This window comes from Rhipicephalus microplus, chromosome 7, assembly GCF_043290135.1.
Source record: "Rhipicephalus microplus isolate Deutch F79 chromosome 7, USDA_Rmic, whole genome shotgun sequence".
NCBI lineage: Eukaryota > Metazoa > Arthropoda > Arachnida > Ixodida > Ixodidae > Rhipicephalus > Rhipicephalus microplus.
In genome coordinates, this window is record NC_134706.1 from 124,213,590 (window position 1) to 124,237,388 (window position 23,799).

The following is a 23,799-nucleotide window of genomic DNA, read 5'->3' on the forward strand; positions in this document are numbered from 1 at the left end:
CATACTACCAAACTAGACATCTAACAAACAAGAATTGAAATTTTGGTTAGTATTTTTTGTGTTGCAACGAGCTCTGTCATTACGTAACCTGCGAACGGCTGCAATCAGAAACAATAAAGAAGAATCTGTGGCCGCACGAGTCAGTCTTGTTTGTTTCTCATTTTCGTTCACAATTTAAACTGCGCGCCTGGGTTTTCGCAGAACAGAGCTGGTAGCCAGCGCCTCCGCCTCACGCGCAAGTAGTGTTGCGACTCGTCATGAGGCGGCGCCACCATTTTCAAAACAAACGCTGACGTAGCTCATGGGGTGATTTCTCGTTCTCCTCCCACAGCTCTCTGTGTTGTTACCTTCCCTCGCGCTCCCGGGCGCGTGCTTCGCTGCTTGCCGCTGTTCTCCTTTAGCTTTGGCGCCGCCACCAAACCGAGTTTTTGCGTATCCAAGACGCTCGTACTTCTTTATATTTTTTGTTTCGGGAAAGGGGGGAAACGAACCAGCCGTTGAACGCGCTCTTCCAAGGTCCTCGCCCGCCCAGCTGAGCGTCTCGAACGTGACACAGCGCACACGTCGCCTCGAGACAACGCGCACAGCGAAGCGGTCCACAAAAGACCCGCGCCTGCCCTTTTGACAAGTCGGTGGTGTCAGCCCCCGCTGAGCGGCCTACCCCGAGTGTTTTGCCACATCGCATAGTCGACGCCGTTCGCCTTGGTCGGAGGATCAGCTCCTCTGAAGTCGGTTCCCGCCACATCGAGTGAAGAGCGGACTCGCGCCCCGTCGCAGCCGCAGTTCGACCGAAAGCAAAGCCCCGTGGTACGTGCCACTCCGGCCGTCGATTATGTCGGCGACTCCGCCGCATCAGCCTCCAGCATCTGCCAACGATGACTCGCTCAACGGTAAGCGAAAGAGCACTCGCTTCTTTTCCTCGTCCTTTTTTTTTCTTCGATGCAGTCGGTCGGGCTAAAAGCGCGCCAGTTGCTGTCGCGTCGTCGTTTCGTTCGCGATGGCTGCTCGGATGGCGAACAGCAGCGCAGCTTTAGCGCTCAGCTGTGCACGGATGCGTAATATGCTCGCATCTCTTTCCGCGGCCAAGTCGCTGACGCAAGTTTTCTTCTTTGCTTCTCGTATGAGCGCGATATCTTCTCTCTTTTTTTCCCCTCTTGCGGAGAAACGCTGCAGGCATAGCGCGCGACATTTAGCATCGTTCACGCGTTTTCCTGCGGTTCTCCAAATATACCGCATTACTCAGCGTTGTTCCACGGCATTTTTGACGAGTCACACCATAAACAAGTGCGCATTGGTTGTGCTTTCATTGTGATTTTATGCGTTCGCGCGAGAACTCTCCCTGCGAACAGCTGTTCGCGACGTGTGCTTAATATTCCGGAAGACGGCTGACAGATGACGAATCGCGTGCCGTGTTGAGTTCCGCACCTCTATTTAGTTAATATAGAGCCGCCAGTGAGTAACATCGTCAGAGATCGTACTTAACGTGGCATAGTTTAATGCGAACGGCTAGTTGCGCAGATGCGCGCTCGCTAAGCTGCGTCGTAGTGCTCGGGCATTGTTTTTGCTTGCTCGCATGCGAGATCGCGCGCTCTTTGTTTAACCAGCTTTCCGTTCGCGTGCGGTTGTACATACATTTCCGCGTTTTCTTGCGTGCAGTGCACTAAAGAAAGAAACCCGTGACTGACTCCTCCCTGATTGTATGCAGCGTTGTGTATACGCGGAGCTATGCCATATGCAGCGAGGCGGACGCTATCAGTCTCGCCTGCTTTCTTTTCTTTTTTTTTTCATCGTGTTGATTGAATGAAGCGTTACGCCCATTCTGTTGCTAGGTCGACTCGCGTCGGAAGCACTATTGCGACCTCGAGGTCTCCTACGCAAGTGAGAGCATGCCCACAGGAAGGGCCTCATATGGTAGAACGTTCGATGAGTGAAAGGAAAAAAAAAATATATATATATATATATATACCTATAAGGTCTTGCTGTATAGGTTTCGTTGCTAGTTCCGTGGTGAGCAGTGCCATGTCTTGTCACTCGATGCGTAGAGCTGTGTCACACTCAAGTTTGAATTGCGAGGTTGTCGCAACCGGGTCAATCGACGACCGTCAAGTTATGTATGGGTGATCCTCCACACTGCATAAAACAGTTCTCTTTTTCCTGCTTTTTTGTCTGACCCGCTTAGCTACTCTGTAACTGTGCGAGAAATGAATATTTCGTCTCTCTTACCTTCTCTTATCATCCGGTTATGATTTACATATTCTGCCCAACGAAGCGTAAATTATGTCGAGAATGCAACACGCGCGCGCGCGTGGATCTTCTGTATTATGGGATCGCCTTACCACGGCCGCTATTAAGATACACACGCAAATAGAACAAGAAAAAAAAAAGAACTGGTGGGACATTTAGCCCGTCTCACTAACGTGCACGACCTTTCATTAAGGTTTTCTGCGGATGGGGGGCGGGGTGTTCGCAATGATGATGATGATGTAGTGATGACCTACCCCTTTGCAATGGGGCAATGTTCATAGAATTAACATTCAGATTACCAACTCTATGGCAATGTCCATAGACTGTGGCGCCGCCAAGCGGAATTCCGCAGCGTCCTCTCGAGGATGGTCAGTAGGCAGACGCTCCCTTTTTGGACCCTGCTAGCCTCAGTGTTAACGCGTTAGCAAGAACAAGAAGCGAACACAAACCACTTTGCATGTTTCCCGCGTCATTGAACAAACCCGACGGACCGTGAGACGATAAAGCTGATTCGTGCTTGCGAGACGTGGAGTTTACGTGAAGTGAAAGATGTAGCTATACCCGCTACAATTTCTGTAGCCACGTTGAATAGTTAAATGTTATCGTCTCACCTTTGGAGTTGAAACTCGCCTCGTTTTACGTGCGTATAGCAGTCGTCAGGGCTTTTGTAGAGCATCATTTCCATAACATTCATTGCGCGCGGAAAGTCGCGCGGGCTCGCGATTTGCTCTCGAAAACATGGCCAGTGCTGTGCCGTTTGTTTATGTCCGTTTGTTGATAGATGGCAGCACACTGCAAGCAATTGCGAACGGGCTTCAACGGGAAATATTCTCCGCGCCCAAATAAACGTTGTGAGTGACGCGGGGTTCGTGTCGTCGAAGTCGTTCGGAGGAGGGAATTTCCTCAGATTGCTATCAGCATGCGATGTCAAAAGAAACCATCTCGACGACGAGGATTTCAATTGGACGTAGAAGGCTGACAACGCACCGAGAGTGACAGCGAGGATGAATGGTCAGTTGCTAACTCGTGAGGAGGGAGTTCCACTTTTCACGTTCGTGAGTCATTTTCATTGTATTTAATGTATAATATCCTTCGGTGAGGTCAAAAGAAAACGCACAGCTTTTCTTGTGCATTTCATGTAGTCCTAGTACAGGAGATTTTATAAAGCGCCGCATGTCACTAACACTCTCGACTCGAGCTAGACCAGTGAAGCGAAATGGCTAGAGTGATGAAACATGCATTACAAGTACACAATCGACGCCTCTCTCTGCTAACTTCTCCTGCACTTCACCGTTACCTTCTGAACGGCGTTGTTGTTCGACGAGTGTTGGAAATTTCGACGTTGCGAAGAGCATACGTGTCTATACTTTTCGATATTTTTGTTTTCGATCGCACTGATGTAACCTGCAACGTCCGAGTGCAGTGAATTGCGCATGGTTAGAGTCTGAGCGTATGGATGTGACAAAAGCGCTACTTAGTGGGAAGTTAAATGCTTGTGTTCCGTTGAAGAAGCAAAATAACGTTGCTTACAAGCGCAAGTAGGGACGACGGCGTAATATGTTCGCAATCCATCGCAACGTTCGACATTCGGACCTGTGAAGCCGCGATGGTGCGCTACTCGCTAGCAGCCTACTACAGTGGCAAATCCGTCAGGCAGGCTCGGTACCAATTACCTCGGAGTGCCGGTGAGTTCCTAGGTCAACGCGATATTTTCTCTAGCACCCGCAGGATTACGCAAGGCATCGTTGATGCACGGCCGATCAGCTGACACCACCCTTCGCACTGTATGCGGAAAAAAAAAATGAGCTAGTGAACATTCAGCAGTTCCTATTGGTTGGGAAACTACTTCGGTTTGATATACGTTCATTTGACGATCAAGAGTTCAACTGGTGAAAGCGTCATGGGGAGCACGTCCGTGCGTCATATATATGCGAGTTCGCTGGTTGACGCTCCTCCTGAAGCCATTTTGCTTTGCACGGCGCGCCACCGATAGCCCGTGAGCATTGCAAATAGTGCGGCAAAAAAAAAAAAAAAGAAAGAAAACAGTGGTCTACATAGACTGCAATTTCTTGCACCTGAACGATGCTTTGACGTCGATCATCGCGCAGGAAAAATTGGGCAAACATTGTGCGCTATAAACACCTCGTTACGTTTAGCACTGCATTACTGTCGAGGCTGTGTCACGGTGAACTTGTGCATCCTATTCAACTTTAAAATAAAGAGCAAGCTGGTGAAGCTACGGCCAGAGCTGTCGACGTGCGCTCTTTCCGGCTCCTATAATTGCCGCAATTAGAACTTGAGATCGCGCTGATGGTGTGCTCGATAACCCAATTGTCTGTATACGAGCATCGCTTCGCACGGTTTTTCGTACTGATTCGCTTTTGCGTCGGACATGGTGGGCTCGTTCTCTCTGGGTTATGTCTGCTGTGGCTCGGGAGTACAAAGGTTGAGGTCGCCGTCTCGGAAGCGCATCACCACAGCCTCGAGGGCGTTAAGGCGGCACCGTGCAGGGAGAGATCTGTTTTGTGTCCCATAGAATTAAACAAACTCCGTCTTACGACAAGAGTGGCGATGTGGGCTTGTGCGTGAAACATTTGAAAGAAATTTATGTAGCGCGAGGCGAAAAAACGAACACAGGAAAGAATAGATAGAGAGGACAGAGCGCTACTAGCAACAACATGTTTGCTAGTTGTTGCTACATGTTGTTGTTGCTAGTAGCGCTCTGTCCTCTCAGTCTATTCTTTCCTGTGTTAGTTTTTTCGCCTCGCGCTACATAAATTTCCTCCGTTTAACGGCTCTCGGTGTGTTGTTTCACTTCACTTGGCATTTCGGTTTCTGCCTGTTCGTTCGCGGCCAGTCGTGAGGCCTGGCGAGTGGGCGTTTGCGACTGCAATGGCCGACCGCTGGAAGCGCGGAGTTTTACGTTTGACTGACTTGGTTGTATAGGTTCCGTAGCGTTGCATGTGATGTGTAAAACGTACGTAGCTTAAGATCGCAGAAAAGAAGAAAAAAACACGCGGTGGGCACTAAAATCTGTAAAAGCAAAACAGCGTAAAAGGTCTCTCACCGCCACGTCTAATACCATTAACAAGTTTAGGTAGTTAGTCGTGTGTGCTTCAAACTTTATTACTTTGGGTTCATCGGCAATGTGTGATGGTAGCACTTTCCGAGCAGCCATTGCATATAATATCGAAACAGCCGTTTGGGCCAGTTGGTAGCGGTTCATTTGCATATAATGACGGTTTCGGACAACTGCAAATTACAGACAAAATTATTTTTTGTTTATCTGATATATCTATTAGCGGCTAAATACCACAAAGATAACGTCTACACTTTCGTGGCTCAATTGATCCAGCATTTGGTGGATTCCTACTGTGCGTTGGTGTGGTGTGCGCGGATGCACGCCGTTTCACCCCGCCTGGTCCAACTGGGCCTCCGTGTCGTGTCCCACAGCCGACTCAGCTTCTTCGCCACATCGTCATTTCTCACCCTTGCCTCGCATGTCGTGTCGCTTCTATAAATGGATCCGTATCCACCTCGGCGCATCTTCTTGACCCGCGCGTGACAACTGAGGCGTTGGCGAGTGTGTGTGTGTGTGGATTGGGCTGTTTGCGACTGCGCTTGTGGACACACTGCTCTTTAGTGAGGCTCACGGCCAACCCTTGTTGTCGAGTGTATCGAGTGGCTGGATGCGATAGCGGAAAGAGAGAGAGGGGATGAGAACGATGGCGAGTCGCGGCTGGAGACTTGGACGCCCTCGGTGTAGAAAAGGGAGAGGGGGGAATTCGCGACCGTCGTCCTCCGAAAAGGGAACTCCTGCGCGCTGAGCTTGAAATGCAATGACTACTGCTGCTGCCCAGTCGTAGTAAATATGCCGTTCATTGCTTAACGGATGCACGCGATCTCACCGAACGTTACTTTTACTTGTGACAGAAGCGCAGTCTGCCATTAAAAGGGATGCTCGCGCTTGGCGACTGTCTGCACTTTCGCACTGCAGTGTGTCACGTTTCTTACATTTTTATTTTAGGTGCTGAGCTTGTGCCCCGTCTATTATGCACTGCTGAGCATGACTGAATTCATTCTTCATGCACGATGGCCATGAATACCAGCCCCCTCCCCCCCCCCCCCAAAAAAAAAGGGAGCAATTCGATATTTTGGAGCGATGAACCGAAACATACAGTGATTACTCATTTCGCCTTTTCGTCTTAATCATTCCTTCATGGAATAAACGCCGGTCAGTCGATAAGTTTATTCAGGAAACTACGTAACTTACAGCGCTTACTCCTAGAACAGTATAAAAAGGTAATAGTTCAGCCCGCAGCTTTCCTATATTGATTATCTGCATCAAAGTAATGGAAAGGTTTGATTGATTGACGGTACTAAGTTTTTTTTTTTCAAGCGAATGTGTGTCCACTCCTTCCTTCTGTCTAGCACAACGCCACAAGAGCTCTCAAGATAACGTGAAAAAAAAAAAAAAGTGACGTTCTCTTTGAAATTGTACGTCATGTGTGAGGCACGCCGTCTGGAATAATTTTGACAATCTGACCTCTTTTAAGCGAACCCAAACCTAAGAACAAGGTTGAGGCAATTAGGAAACTCCAACCAAAGATTGTATTACAGCGCTTGAGTCAGTGCATGGTCTGGCTTCGAAACATTGGTTTTCTGAATACAAATTTTGGTTGGAGTTTTCTGATTGCCTCATTCCCTTTCCAACCAGGCAGACTTTTGCCAAGTGTTCACCTTTGATAAGAACACGGGTCTGTCTGTATAAATATATCACCCAATATTAAAATTGTGCACGGCAACTCAAGTTTAATCAGCTCCGTGTCATTCAACTGAAGTACTGAAGTGTCAGAATTTACTATACAGCAGTGTCATGGGACTAGGACCGTACAATACAAGGTTATCTCAAGCACAATTAAACTTGTCGCATAACCGATAAGCAAGAACGCCACAATTGTTTAAGTAGACACCTAACAACAATGTAAAACTTTAGTTTATCCCCAATTCGCTAAAATTCTGCATTCACACAATATTTATTATTCGTCATGTTTGGGGCGATGCCAAGTGCACTTTACGATGGACTGCAGCTGAAAAGCGGCACCTACACCGGCATGATCCTGGCGAAGAGAGGCTACGACGAGGATACACATCAGTCTAGTTAAGTGCTCGACCTCATCTTATTGCGGTACATATACAGGCGAGTAAGGCCAAATGCTTCTGTAGACAGTGCTAAACAAACGTATAAGCGGTTACTTTTGCGCTAACAGGGTGGGACAAACCGCCCTTTGAGTACGAGCATGACGTGCGCGCACGTGCTAGCCTATGTGGATAGGAGACGACGCCGGGAGCAAGCCACATTAGGTGCGCTTCGGCCAGTGGCCGCCAGGTGGCCACTCCGCTCGATCTCGGGGCGAATACCACGTCGGGATCCCGGTGGCCCACGGAGTAATTTTTTTCCCCTAATTTCTCTGCTAAGACTGTTCCGAGTCTTGCACGAACTGGTCTCACGGATCTCAAGTCGTAAGATCACCGCAGTAGTACTTTGTTGATCAGCGGAGCCGAAACATGTGGCCCGGGTGTGTATCTCGCACAGGGTTAATCGTGACCGTATTTGAAAGTCATTTCCTAATTATTCGTCAAGTCAGTCCAGAAGTATTAATTGATGTTTGCCACCAGTGTCCTTCTTTGTTCATTTTGATGAAACAGTGGTGAGAATAGTGGGGTTTGCCGCCAATTTCTGTGGCGCACCAGAAATTTTCATAATGCGGACAATTTTCTCTTTCGTGCCACACGCAGCATCGCTGGTAACATGGTTCAAATCTTTGGTGTATTGTGCGATAAAAGTAGTAGAAAGACTTAGGGCGCTGCCAAACTTCGGGTTCAACTTGACTTTTTACGCGGGCAATCGTCCAAGAACATCAGCCATATTTGTTCTTTAAAAAATGCAAAACAAGCGTAAATCCAGACTTGGACGTTTTGCTTTTCACATTCCCCATGTTAAGCATAAGTACGTTAGTGCGTTGATGTAGTGATTGTTTAACTAAATGATTTTTATTATAGTTTTGTAGCATTCTGGTCGATCATTGCATGGAGGAGAGTTGGTCATTCCTATATAGGTCTGAAAATCATAGATAGATAGATAGATAGATAGATAGATAGATACGTACATACATACATACATGCATACATACATACATACATACATACATACATACATACATACATACATACATACATACATACATACATACATACATACATACATACATACATACATACATACATACATACATACATACATACATACATACATATGAAGGACACTTTCCGTTTCGATAAGCATGGAGCGGTTTCTTCGTGACGTGTCATCATGGCAGTGTGAGACGTACTAGCGGCAGATCTGCCATCTGCTAGGGGTACACGTGAGCAACGATGGGTGCATCGTCTCCAGTGACCCCGGTGGTGATTTTCTGCGATTTAGGTTGCACATGGGATGCAGAGTTCACGAAAATTTAGTGGAGTTGTGTTGACTTGTCGCGATAATGTTGATTGCGGTTAGGCTGGCTTGCTGATTCTGAGAGAACAAAAGCTTTTAAAATAGACTGAAACCATTGGGCTGACTGCTGTGTGTGGAGATCGTTAACACCGCATACCAAGGAAAAAAAAATATCCTTTTCGCGTTGTGTGAAAATCGTGCCAGTAGCGAGATAGCTGAGTGAGTCATGAGGGAACAAACGGTCCTTAAGTATACCATAGTTGAAATGAAGAACTTATATGAACATGGGCCGAGCGTGGGCAGGATAACCGCTGGTCGTTACGGGTAACTGACTGGATTCCCAGAGAAGGCAAACGTACGCAGGGGAGGCAAAAAGTGTGGTGGGCCGATGAGGTTAAGTATAACGGGGCACCTGAAAGCGCAGGACCGGGTTGATTAGTAGAACACGGGACATGCCTTTGTCCTGCAGTGCGCGTAGTTAGGCTGATGATCGGACGTCAACCGACAGCTCTGTTAACGTCTCGCTAAAACTGTGCGGGCCCGTATAGTAATGTCCATGACATGAGTTTCAGTGCATCCGCATATATTACATCCGTTGATGGATGCCCCGCCGCGGTGGTCTAGTGGCTAAGGTACTCGGCTGCTGATCCGCAGGGCGCGGGTTCGAATCCCGGCTGCGGCGGCTGCATTTCCGATGGAGGCGGAAATGTTGTAGGCCCGTGTGCTCAGATTTGGGTGCACGTTAAAGAACCCCAGGTGGTCTAAATTTCCGGAGCCCTCCACTACGGTGTCTCTCATAATCATATAGTGGTTTTGGGACGTTAAACCCCACATATCAATCAATCATTCGTTGATGGATTCGGTGCCAGTTTTGCGGTCAGGGCCGAATCCTTGGCTTCGGTATCCACGAATAGAAAGGAAACACCGTGCAGTGTTCGCAGCAGTCAGCGAAGCTTCACGATAAGCGTAAAGTTTATCGGTCGCTCAGTATGGCACGTGATTGGCCTACACGAAGTATACTACGCCATGCGGTCGCGAGACGGCACTGCGGTCGCACGTAGCTGGCGAGTCATCTGCTGTGTGTGGATGCACTAGAAAACTAATAAATGAGCACACACAAATGAGAAGATCGGGAACGTGCGTGGCTTTCCAAACGTCGCCATTTCCACGGCCAACCGGTTGGCAGGCCGACCTGCCGGCCGCTGGAATATTTACTGGAATAGCGGGAGCGGTGCACTGCTCTGCAATGCACCTTAGAGTTACTCCGTAGCATATACAGTAACTCTAGTGCAGCTTAGAATTACAGTATGTGCTGCATCGAGGTAGCATATACAGAGGTATCATGTACAGTAACTTTAGTGCAGCTCACATCTATAGCTCCCACACAAACACACACAGAGATAGAAGCAGTGTGAAGGCTGCAAAAGGATATCGACATTCATTTATTTATTTATTATCCGCTCTGAAACGGAAGGAGGCGCCTGGTCGCTCGCAGATGTTTTTCGTTTCTTGCGGATAGAGAGGTCACTGCACTCGCATCCGCCTTCCAGTCTCCCAGTCATTCGAAAAGTTGCAGCCCTTCATTTGTTTCGCTCTTATACGTTACTGCTGTATTTGTGTTTTTTTATTTTTTTATTGCAAGTATATGTCCGCAGCTGACGGTGCCCAGTAGCTAATGCGAAAGTCGAGGGTTCGACTCCGGCCGTGGCAGTGCGCATTTCGAGGGAAGACGAATGGGCTATGGAGTAGTACCGTGTACTTGCGTTTGGGTGCGCGACTGAAAACACCAGATGGTTGAAATTCCCGGAGCCCTCCACTACGCATTCCCTCATCATCGTATCATGGTTTCGGGACGTGAAATAATAATAATAATAATAATGATAATAATAATAATAATAATAATAATAATAATAATAATAATAATAATAATAATAATAGAAGTGGGACTGTAGGAGACACATTGAGTATCTATCTATCTATCTATCTATCTATCTATCTATCTATCTATCTATCTATCTATCTATCTATCTATCTATCTATCTATCTATCTATCTATCTATCTATCTATCTATCTATCTGTCTGTCTGTCTGTCTGTCTGTCTGTCAATCAATCAGCGCGGACATTTTGACATCCACTGACACAGCGAGTGCGTAATAAGCTCGCCCCGCGTGTTTCGGCGCTCTGGACCAGTGCAACAGACACGCCGGGTGGTGCTCGCGAAAGCGCATCGTTCAGAAAACGGGGCCCACTGACACGCTCCGCTTCTCAAGCCTTTAGTTGCATGGTGGCGAAGCAGCGAGACCAGTTAAGCAAGCCTACGTGCTTACGAGCACGCGTGCTTTTTCGATGCGACTCGGTCGCGTGGGGGATCACGCGTTTTGTGTGTGTGTGTGTGTGTGTGTGTGTGTAGGTGTTTACCCCCCCCCCCCCCCCTCCGTTTCTTCGGTCGTCGTCGTCTTGGCTGTCAGCGAAAGAAGAAAGAAAAGTTGCCATATCCGAAGGATGGGAGATAATTGATGGCGAGAAAGGAAAGGACTGGGCAACTCGAGAAGGAGCTGGTGGCGGTTCTGCGCGCCAGCAGCAGCGGCTGGTGGGCGACGCTTGTTTTGACGGAGTCCAGCGGCCGCGACTTCTCTCCCCCCCCCCCCCCCCCTCTTTCTCGGAGTTCCGCACGTCCCTCGCTTCGCTGTCGCTCGATTTGGCGGCTGCAAACACTGCCCACTCGTGTCCAATATTGCCCACGCTCTCCTCGCTCTGTGTACTCGGTTGGCTTGTTGTTGTCGTCGCTATTATTATTATTATTATTATTATTATTATTATTATTATTATTATTATTATTATTATTATTATTATTATTATTGTATTTTGGTCACGAAATGTGTTTCCGACATTCTGTCCCGGCAATTTCATTCAATTTGCGGCGTTCGGTGCCTTTGTGAAAGTTCATATGCCGAGCTATAGAGATGCATTGATTGCATTGCTTGCGCAACTCCGTTTCTTCCTGTTCAGACGTTTGAAGAAATATTTGGCTTGACAAGTTGCGGGCTCGAGCCAGCTGGTAGTGCATGCTCTGCCGATGTTTGTTTGCATGCCGTACACATTCATGCTGCATCGATACGATCACGTTGCGCCTTTCGCAGTTTTTAGGGGCGGGCGAAGCTCCTTATGGCGTGGCTTGTGCGTCCCTCGTAGTACGTAACCACCAGTGGAACATACCCGAAATAGCGGTCCTTACGATTTTGACCTCCAAGGTGGTTCCGGTGAGAGATTTCTTCTGTGCGTTGTTGAACAATAAAAGATAGTGCTCAATGCACATGGTAATGGCTGTTAAGGGGGAATGAGAGACAGGAGCATTCGGCCTTTAGGTAACGCGCACGCTGCGATCCCCATTAGCAGCTATTGGCATGTACATTGAGCACTATCTGCAAGACAGGGTTGCTACGCTATACTCGCTGGGCGTAACCTCCTTAATTTTTGAAAGGCTTAGCGAGCGTTAGGCCGCAGTGCCATGAATACATTGAACTAGTATATACCATGAACTCGGGGTGGTTAAAGGTGGGACGTAAACACGAAGCGCAAGCCGTAAGAAAGTGTGCATGTCCCAACTCCCGTTTAGTCCTTGAAATGTCCGCTGGATGGCGGTGCTTCTATATGGAGAATATACGATGAAAAGATGCGAGATGGTGGTACTTGGAGTGCTGAATAGATGGACGAACGGACACACAGACAACATGGATGGACCCATGAACGGATGCAGGCGCGGATGCATGGACAAACGCACGAACAGACGCACGCACGGACGGGTGGATGGACGCATGGATGGTTACACAGACGTACGCAGGAACGGACGGAAGCAAGAACGAATGGACGGACGAATGCTTCGCCCCACTCCCCATCATTCGCTCCGTGGATATGCTGCCATTTTTTTTTTTCGTTCTTCGAATGACAAAAACACTTTCGCGCGAGAATTAGTGGAGCGTTCACTTCAGCCAATTACGTTTGGCGAGCGTCTCCCGTTTCACGTGTGCTCCTCTTCGTTTTTGTTCATCGGTTGCCTCAGTGCATTCAGCGACCACGGCTGAACCTTCGCACTTGTTTTCTCGCTATCGCGCGGCGGTGTTTTGAAGAGAGGAAATAACAAAAGTACGAACAAAAGAGAGGGGCCTCGGGAGGGTCGTTGGCTGCAGCGTTTGGATGAGCCGCGCGTGTCTGTGACGCGGCTCCCGGCCGGCCGGAATGCGAGGGGAGCAGCAGCAATTACTTCTCTCCGGCTGAGGGCGCGGCGAATCAGCTCCGCAAGATGGCCGACGGTCGACGCGTTTACGAAAAGAGGAAAAGAAGAGAGGCAGGACAAATAAACGCAGGGGTGGTCGTAACGGGTTCATGGATGCCCTCTCCAAGAGTCCCGGCGGACGTGCCCTAACGGCGCCGTGCTAGCTCGACCCTGCCCTGTTTGTTATGATGCGAGAGCCTCGGAAAGGAGAGAGTGGAGTTAACGCGACCTCATCCACGCGCGTCGTCGTCGTCGTAATTCATCGTCACATTCTTCGTACTTGATCGAGCCTGTTTTGTGTCCGTTGCGGGCCGAGCTCCAGTATTAGCGAAACGGAAGTTGCCACGCCTTCCTATATGTGCGTTCCCATAAACTCACTCATTTCGACATCCACCGGGAGCAGCTCGGTGTGATGGGGACCGCTAATAAGAGGATACATACATAGCGCTAACTTTGGCCTCATCCCAAATCGAGTAGGTTTTAAAGAAGAAGAAAAAATCACTCGAACATTTGTGCTGTGCGCGTGTCCTGATCTCTGTGATCAGGAGGCCGCCATCAATATAATTGTATTCATGCGGAAAGTTGTGAGGTAATGCTTAAAAAGCGTTGCGTGTAATATTATTTCATGCATCATACATGAGAAACAAATGCGTGTTGTCCCAGTGCATGCATGCTGATTAAAACTGACTGTCCTTTTTTTTATGCTATTGAACAAGTGCTGTGTGTATGAAAAATCACATCAAAGTGCGAGCGCGTCGAAGAAGTTCTCTCTCTCCCTCCTAATATATATATATATATATATATATATATATATATATATATATATATATATATATATATATATATATATATATATATATATATATATATATATATATATATTGTCACGTTACTCTCGACAAATTTGATAAAAATGGGCTCGTTTAGTCGACTACTCAAGCAGCAGCTCAGAGAGATCGTCTTTGTCTTCACAAGTGACTTCGATGGGAACAGTTGCTCGAGGTGGCAGCGTCACACTGTCGTCAGCAACACGCAGCGCAAGTCTACGGCAGTTGTCAGCGTCTCGGTCTGTTGCGCCTTGAGTCGAGAAGGTCACGATGCGCTCACGGAGATTTATGATGGCACCGTATTCCCGAAGGAAGTCCATGCCGATAATCAGCTGACGCGAACAGTCGGGGAGAACGAGGCAGCTGAGCACAAACGTTGACGCACGAATTTTCACTCTTGCGGTACAGCGACCCAGCGGTGTTACAACGTGTCCTCCAGCTGTTCGAATTTGCGTTCCATTCCACGGCGTGATCACTTTCCTGAGATCTTTCGCTAGCCTCCCGCTGATGATCGAATAGTCTGCACCAGTGCCTACCAATGCACTGACCGGAAGACCGTCAACCAGCACAGGTATGTCGAGTGACACGCGGTCACTAGGTTGAGATGCGGATGTCGGCGTTTCTTCGGCACTGCGATTATTCTCTGACGAAATGCCTTCGGCGTTGTGTGCAAGCATCGATGGGAGGTCTTCCGCACTTTGAGTCCGGGCGACCTTGCCCCCGAAGGCCGCTGCCTTCAGTTTTCCCGACGAGGGCTCGGGGAGCGTTCCCGTGCCGTCACCCCGAAACGTGGCCCAGTGGCTGCGGGTCTCCTCGGAGATGGTGACCGCGATTGCCGTCGTGTAAAGGGTGCACGCTGTTGCGCGAGATACTCTTCGATATCCCTTGGCCTTTGAGCGATTCGGGGACGAGGGGAATTGACGGAAAATCCGCGCAGTCCAAGTTGCCGGTACGGGCATTCGCGGTAAATGTGACCAGCCTCACCGCAATGATAGCAGAGGGGTCGTCTGTCTGGCGTACGCCAGAGATCAGACTTGCGCGTCGGTGTACGGCGACTATCGATGTCCAAATCAGCGTGCGCTGACCGAATCGCGACTGACGGCATCATTGTCTGGATCGGGACGTATGGCATTGTCTAGATCGGGACGTGCGTCACTGGCTGGATCGGGACTCCATGACCCGAAAGAGGAGTGGCAGATCGCAAGGCTTCCGCGTACGTACGACGGCGCCTGTCAGTAGACACAGGAGCCGTTTCCGGATCAACCGACGTGGGCGGCAAACGATGGGCGTGCAGCACCTGCTGGACCTCGTCGCGGATGACACTGGTGATAGAACCAACATCGATTTGCCTTGTCCCGTACAATATATATATATATATATATATATATATATATATATATATATATATATATATATATATATATATATATCGGCTGACAAGTGTGGTAGGTTAGCCCCCCCCCCCCCCCCCTCGCTCGCGAAAGAGTTGGTACGCCACGGACGATTCTAATCAAGTAGTCAGGCAACGTGCCTTAGAAAAGAGGTTTTCTACCCGTCGGGAATCGAACCCGCGCGCTTATGCCGTGTAGAGTGCAGGGCCTTAGCTAGAAAGCTTTATTGGGCGTTATGTGCGCATGTACGCACACGTACGTGCAAAACAAAAACTTACTTTCTTGTAACCCCATAGCCCGGCAATGCCGTTTGTGTTGGAGTGGCATCATTTCACCACTGACTCAATCGGTGTTCCGCTTGTTCTGCAAGGAAGGGATATGAACACGGGCGCGAAATGAGTGGACGAAAATGAAACGGGAAAGGAGGTAAATGAATCTGTCGACGAGGCTTTGCATAACGGGGATTTCCTTCGGGTGAAAAAGTGTGGCATGAAAACGACGGAGCCTTTTATAGCAACTTGCAGAAATGCGGTAAGGTGCCACCGTACAGCTCCTGCTTTCTCGCTCGCTGCCCTTTTCCCCCTCTCGATTCCAGGGAAGGCGCGCCAACACTACAAAGGCTTTTTTTTTTCTTTTATCAAAACTTACTGTGGGCGTTGCGAAGCCCCGTTGTTGCCCCTCATTGTGGCATGCGAACCCGGTTGTGTATCAATCGAATTTTCGGACGTTTCGGACCGACGCGCATTCGTCTCTAGAGCGGGCGGGTGCCCCGCGGTTTTTCGACCGGAACCGTTGCTCACTTTCGTTCCTACTTTTGTTTTTCTTTTCTTCGTTGGCGGAGGTTTTACCGTCATAGGCGTTTTACCTTATGCCGCAGCCCCACGCGCCTTCGCTCGACGCCACCTAGTCTAGAGCGCGCTGTTGGTGCCCTCCTTTTGGAGTTGAATACTTTCTGCCACCTTGTAACATCTACGTGCGCTTTCCGCGTGGACGCGCCGCGCTTTTCGCACTTCTTCATTCGCGGAATACGGGTAGAAAATAGGCCGTTCGTTTGGGACGGCGCCCTAAAGCGCAGCGTTTATTTTGTACGTAGACATGGATATGGTAACCACGGAACAAACAGCGTGGATGGAGAACAGGGACATAGGATGCAGTACACAGTCAAATGGTCTATTATAATAATAGAGTGTTTAACGCCCCAAAAACCACGACATTATTACGGGACAGCGTATCGGAGGATGCCGGAAATTTCTACCATCTGGTACTCTTTAAGGTTCACTTACATCGGACAGTATACACAGGCCTCAACCGTGTCGCCTCCACCGAAATGCCGCGGCGGAAATCGAACCCGCGACCTTCAAGCCAGCAGCCGTGCTCCCTATATCCTGCTAATGCGTGTCCTAATTTTTGCGTCATTGCTCACTTTTGCAGTCTTGATGTAGCGCCACGACCGAGCTTTTTCTATACGCTGGAGGTCTACTACGTTCATGAAGGTAAGCGCCGCACTGAATTGACGAGGACGGCACAAGGGAGAACGCACACTTAACCCTTCTGTGTAAGTTCTATTTGTCTCGTCCTCGCGAACGCAATGCAGCGCTATACCTCTATGAACGTGCTACACAAACGAGGCCAACAAGCCTACCTTGGCTAAGTCACATACGTGTTTTGTTTTGCGTTCAATAAACGTCAGCAAATGCGCGCCCTGCTCAGTACCTATCTATGTTAACATATAGACATACACGAATTTGTCCTGGTGTTTCGTTGAGGTCGGTCGATTTCGGGCAGCATGTTTGCCGGCGGTTTCGTTCGCCGGTGTCACTCTCTGGCGGTGACGACTGTGCGAACACCAATCCGTCAACACGTTGCGCCCCGTCTGGTCAAGTGCGACGCTAAGCTGCCGCCACCCACGGCGCGCTTCTCAGCCGTTGGTTGGTCGTGCTCTCTTCTGGCGATCGTGGGAGAACGTCCAGGCGCGCCATAGAAAATTCCGGGTGAAAACGCTGCACGCAGTGGTGCCTCAGCCATTGTCCACCAGGGACTGAGAAAGAGACCCGCAACCCCATGCAGGAGTCGCGTTGAACTGCAAGTGTACTGTAGTGCTGTTTTTGGGAGACTATCCAGCATACCACGTTCCTCCTCTCGCGCATTCGTACTGCGTTACGCTGACACCAGTTATCGCCTGTCGGTGCTGTCCGAAGAGGCAGTTGCATGTTCGCGTGATGTCACAGCTGTTGTCGAGCGAACACTGGTGTCGACGAAGACAGGTGGGATGTAGTCATTCGTTTCCACCTGACCTGTCAAGCGCGGTCAGAAGCAGAAGCAGCCCGGTCAGTTTGTATAGCACTCCTGTCAAGGACGGCTGCCCCTTACTAGCGATAGAAATTATGTGACTACTAGCAACAGCCACAACTGTGCATCAGTAGTCACACGCACAGTAGTAATTAAGGTGTAATTAGGCGTGTAATTAAGAGTGTAATAATTAGGTATTCGCTACTGCAGAGATCGCAGAGTATAGGGCAGTATCCATTTGGCTCGTATGCTGTCGGCACCAATCCAAACGTGAGCACAAAATGAGTAAGATATTACAAGCAGATTTTGGGCTTTTTTTGTTGTTGTTGGCTGTAGTGAGGCCGCTTTGCGAGTAAGGGAGGATAATCGGGCGTGCTCTCTAGTTGTTGCGTCACAGAATGTCGGAAAGTGGTTAGGTAACACAAAAAAGAAAAAAAAATCAAGTAAAACAAAACGAAAAACAGAGTACCCAGACTTACTGCCACTCTCAGTGTTGTTGTTTTTCTTCATTTGTTTTCTTACAGCCTGCTGGCACTCTGTCTGCGACGCGAAACTGCATACCAGCTCGCCTGGCCAGCCGTTACGCATAAAAGCTTGCGAACTCGTTTTCGAGGAGCTGACGTCTCTGGGCTTGATTCGGTTGCATGGTCCACCAGCCGGTTCACTGCTGTTTTGGCGATAAGCCAGCGCAGCTTGGTGTGCGCGGCACAGCCTTTTCTATAATACTGGATGGCCCTTCCCTTTGTGGCCGCTTTCACTTGACATAACTGAACTCGCGCTTTTGAACGCCCGATATTGATTCTCATTACTGCATGAACTCATGAACGCATAGCGCAGTGGGGTCGTGCGGGGACCCTGGGACGTAAGTGCCCAAATCCCTTGGTCTAATAAAGTTTTACCTCCTCCTCTCATTATTCGCGCCTTATTCTCATTGTACCAATGTATACCACATGGACGCTGCGTGAGAGGGAAAAGAAAGAAAGATATCGCTTGACAACTTGTTATGCCCCATTGACCTCTCGCGTGGTGTGCCCACCTCAGCAGCTGTGGTGTTGCTCTGCGTTGGTCTCCCAGAATATATCCCGATAAATGGCCGAAAAAACAGTGCGTGTGATGCGTGTACACGTCCTCATGTCCGTTTGCGCATCACGCTTGTGTCCTGCCGTGGTGGCACTCGGCTGCCAACCCGAAGGTCGTGGGATCGAATCCCGGCTGCGACGGCTGCATTTTCGATGAATGCGGATTGCTGTGGAGCGGTTTCGCGTATCCTGTGATGCGTCAGTGCGCGTTAAACAACCCTGCAGATGGTCGAAATTTCCGGAGCCCTCCACTACGGCGTCTTTCGTAATCGCAGTTTTCGGACGTTAAACCCGAGATATTATTACATCGTTGCGTAGACCTTTTTTTTTTTTTTTCTGAAATACACACATGTGGCTCTGTTCTTGCATTCCTGCTATTCGAGGTATTGCGTAGTTCTAGTTCCAGGAAGCTGTTGGGTGACAGAACGCTGGACGCCGGTGTAGCGTGCTGGTCTTACAAGAAATTTTCGAAAGTAAAAAAAATAAATAACGGTGACCCGTCAGTTATGCTCGGCTTTTCGAAAAGCAGCTGGACGCGTGCGCGCGCGTTTGCGACGGGCCTAACAAACGTGCCAAGAAAACTTCTCCGGCTGCTCGCCAGGTGAATTCGCGTGGGCCGATAAGAGCTGCATGCAAGGACGAGGCTCGGTGGGAACGATCGACCGAAGAAAAGGAAACATGTGGGTGATGCGAGTTGCCAGAATATTGTTGATTTGTCGTTTAAAAAAAAATGGCGCGGCCTATCCACCCAACCTGGTGAATAGCTGATAGAATGAATCTTTGATGATTGCATGCTCAACCGACACGGACCAAACGATTACATGATCGATCTGTGTAGCGAGAGAGACACTGAACTAAACAATAATTTAACTGCGGTACTAATTGATGCTTCGGCGTAAAAATGAGCAAAGCAAGTGAAGGCCGACCTTACTAAGAGCAGTGGGACTCCGCGAGTAAGAAAATAATTTAAAAAAACACCACTTGATGTCATGGGTTCGATTTTCTCTGACGTGGCGGAGACATTCCGAAGGAAGCGTAATGTTACGACACCCGTGTACTTAAATTTGGAAGCACGTTAACCACGCCTATTTAACCCGAGGTTGTCGAAATAATATCATGTTCCCCCTCTGCCGTGCCTCATAATCATGCATACCGTGACTTTGACGTCCCAAAACTATTATTATTATTATTATTATTATTATTATTATTATTATTATTATTATTATTATTATTATTATTATTATTATTCAAGAGACTGCATATAAGCATAAGCTATTTGCGTAAACTGACAAGAGGTGCGTAAAAAGTGAAGAAGTTGACTTAGTGCATAAAGTCAATAGCATGCACCGATGTAATGATCGATCTTGCTCAACAGTATTCATACGGCGCGCGATACGTCACAAATAATGACTCGGACGAGCATTCTGTGCTTGCTTTTATATTGCCCTTTGTGCAGTACATCACACGTCGTTCGACTGTCGCCCGTGCGTGACTTACAAAACACCCATTTCGTGTTGGAGACACGGCCAACAGCACCGCCTCCCTCGTGGCGCATGCGACTGCTGCAGCGTCTTTCGACGGAGACTGTCTCTCTTTAGGCTGTGTCATGCGTGTTTGACGCTTTCGCAAGTCGTAAGAAAGGTCGTGTCTGTGTACCATACTACAACGACGACTCCGTGCTTTCTGCGCATTCACTTCCGCCTGTAGCCTTTGCGTAAGGCAACTCCGCTGCGCGACAGTTTACTGTGTTGAGGTCGTGTCGGGACGTAATCCAGCTGGCTTGCGTGCACGTGACGGCGGGCGGCGAAAAGAGCAAGAGCAGACGTCGGGGGGCCACTTGGCTCGACGTGTGTCGGAAGAACCTCCGGCGGCGTCGGCCAAGTCTCGAGGACGACGCGGCGGCGCAACGGGTTCTGCGCGCGCGCTTCCCTTCTCCGTGATCCGGTCTCCGGAAGCGAGTCTCGAACGCTCCTCGGGGTCCGTCTGGCCTCCCGTAGTTGCGTGCAGTGCCGGGTCGGTGGTGTTCATGGCTCTGCATTTCGAGAGCAGAGCTAGAACAAACTAATCATCATCATCATCATCATCATCATCATCATCATCATCATCATCCCAACTACGCTTAGGCAAAGTCTTCTCCTGTGTTCCGCCAATCAAACCAGTCATGTGCTTTCTGCTGCCCCGCTATCATGACCTGCACTGTATTTCAACAAAATCAATGAATAAGATAGTAAATAAAGAAGTAGTACGCACTCCATCATTGGGCTGAAGTTGAGTGAAGACTGCGTGGTTGTTGCGTTGTTCTAAGGTGAATTATTTCAGCGCATATTTCAAGCAGGAAACGAGACAAGCACCGGGCGCTGTCTTACAACTTCTGTATTCTTAAGAACGTCGCATAGGGTGATTTCTCGTCGACCTCAGTTCACTTCCATTTATGTCACAACTAGTACACTGCACCCAAAAGGCAACGATTTACGTCCTTAACGCTTTGCCGAGCGTCTGTTCGGTTCACTCCTCTGTAGAGTAGCTGGGTAGATCGCATTAGCTCAAGCCTACCTCTCTGCCTCGTGCTTTTTTAATGAATTCTCTATCTCACTTGGTTGTTTCCAGAGATGAAACGTTCCGCTGCTTTTTTTCGGGATGCTTCGCGGAGAGCAAATCGTCATCTCCCTTTACGTTTGTCAGTCTATGATGACCGACGAGCTGGTGGTAAACTCGGTGCTGGAACCACTATTACGACAGTTTTCGAGTAAAAGTTTGCGGACCACTCGGTTGATTGATTGATTGATATGTAGGGTTTAACGTCCCAAAACCACCATATGATTATGAGAGACGCCGTAGTGGAGGGCTCCGGAAATTTCGACCACCTGGGGTTCTTTAACGTGCACCCAAATCTGAGCACACGGGCCTACAACATTTCCGCCTCCATCGGAAATGCAGCCGCCGCAGCCGGGATTTGAACCCGCGCCCTGCGGGTCAGCAGCCGAGTACCTTAGCCACTAGACCACCGCGGCGGGGCAAACGGACCACTCGGTGTCGCGGTGGGTTTCCGCGCGCGAAGCACCTCAGGTGTCGCCTGTCGTTGCGATCCGTCATAAGAACGTGCGTGTGCCACAAACATTGTGGCCAAATTCCGTGACTCGCCACGGGTCCACAGGAAATGGGGAAGGCAGCAGTTGGCCCAACAAATGGCCGACGACGATAGTGCATGGGGCCTAAACATCCTTCCCTACATGCGTTGTCCGTGCCCGTTTTTTTTTTTTTAGGTTTCAGACTTGCACTAGAAAATTATTTCTTTTTCCTTTCATTAAATCTTCGGATCGACCAGAATCCCAAAACATTGCGCTATGTACTGTACGCTGAATCTTGTGTAAACATGGCGGGCGAGCACCTTGAAGAGGGACGTTAGTATTCGCAGTGCTGTACGCATTAAAAGAAAAAAAAAAACTGAGGCTTTGGCAGCGTTGTTGTTGCATGGCTGTCGCACGTGCTTCTGCACCCTTCCATATTCTTATCTTAGGCTGCTCTAACGCCATGGCAGAAACTCGTTTTCAACTCTCCTCTTTATTGCTGTCGAATTTGGCACGGTCTTACTTGACTGCATTAAAAAAAGAGAGAGATAACGAAACCAGTCTCTGAAGGCTTAGGTTTTTGCGGGTTTTTGCTTCTTCCAAGGGTGTAGGTAGGTGTTTGTACAGTACGATCTACTTTTAGAGGGAGAGAGAGAGAGAACAACTTTATTGGTTCGATCCGGCAAAACAGGGGAGGGGATAGGGATGGAACAGGCGATTGTGTCACCGCCGGTACGCGTCGCGCCATCTGCTGGCGAAATTTCGAAATGCTGTGCATGCGCATTGGTTCAACGTGGTGGCGCGTCGTCTGCTACTTATGTGCCCATGCACACGGCGTGCGTGTTAGGGAGCCATGACCCTTTGCGCCTTTCGTCGTCGCACTGTTAATCCACTGATACCAACACGACTTTGCTCTTCTTTATTGATCCATTATTTCAAGGTCTAAAAAGACGAGCATAGAACTTTCGCCGCGCCAGACTTCAATAGCCTTATCTTTTATCAAAAGCGGTCAGTTGCAGTGAGCAGTTTGTGAAAAAATATGACCGGCCCAACGGTGATAGCTTGCGAAAAAGTGCAGCAATAAAATAAATCATACCCTTTTCGTGCTGCAGTCAAAGTGACAGCTGGATAAATTGCACAGTGAAAATAGGGAAGCGCTTTCCAACGCTGTAATGCGCACAGGCGTAGGAGTAGCAGACGAAATTGAGCTCGTGCCCTGGGCGCATGCGCGGAATTTACAATTCTCTCTGCCAGTTAGCGCCATGCGGCCCACTGGCCACGAGCGCGTGTGTTCCCGCCAACAGTAGACCGTATATACTGTGCATGTCAGGACGACACCTGAATGCTATCCGCCGCGGTGGTCTAGCGGTTACGTTGCTCGACTGCCGACCGGAAGGTCGCGGGTTCGATTCCGGCAGTCGCATTTCCATGGAGGCGAAATGGTAGGGGAACGTTTACTGCGTGTGCCTTGTTAGTTTGTGCACGTTAAAAGAAGGCTACACGGTCGAAATTTCCGCAGCTCTCCATTGAACGTGCCTGCATTGATCACGCTAGCTTTTTAGGTGCGAAGCTTACTGGCCTGACTGTCGTCGTGGCTTGGCGGAACGCAGGGAAAACCGCGTATAAAAATAGAACAAGTGACAGGAAGCAAGCGAGAAATGAAATGGGAGAGAAGGAAAAGTAGGAAATTAAAAAAAAAGAGAAAGGCACAATCGGAGAGAAACTGAGAAGGCTGCCCAGCTCCGTACTTACTTCAGGCCAGTGTTGCGGAGTGGGAGTCACCATTGCGGGCAATATAATAAGGATTTACCGCAACTCCATTCCTTGTAAATCCTCAGAAAGAGAAAAAAAACTTGGCCGATTCCCACTACGGGAATGACGGGGCACTTCAACTGTATTCCTGCAATTCCTCAATGTAGGAAATGCATCTTGGTAGTTTTAATGTTTACTTAAGAGTGGGTACAGAATTTTCTGACCAGTCCTCCTGGGACTCCGCCCTTCGAAGCACAGAGCTCATCGCCCAGCTCAAGGCTGTCCAGAGGGCCCGGGCCGTCGCCGAGAGACTCTGTCTACCGGTCCCGACCTGGGTGGAGCCGCCGGATTGATGGCGGGGCTTTCGGCACCGCTT

The 23,799-nt window shown here is 49.0% G+C and overlaps 1 protein-coding gene across 2 annotated transcripts in view; it reads left to right on the top strand.

Annotated features, from left to right (window-relative positions):
• Window positions 1–341: 341 nt before the first annotated feature.
• LOC142767614 (BCL2/adenovirus E1B 19 kDa protein-interacting protein 3-like) overlaps window positions 342–23,799 on the top strand; it is a 98,067-nt gene continuing 74,609 nt past the window's right edge. The window contains exon 1 of one of the 2 annotated variants that reach the window (XM_075869644.1): window positions 342–890. In XM_075869644.1, the coding sequence (XP_075725759.1) occupies window positions 833–890 (58 nt within the window). In that variant the 5' untranslated portion in view covers window positions 342–832. Of the gene's footprint in view, window positions 891–1,938; window positions 3,256–23,799 lie in introns of those variants that run through there. The other variant, XM_075869645.1, reaches the window with a different exon arrangement.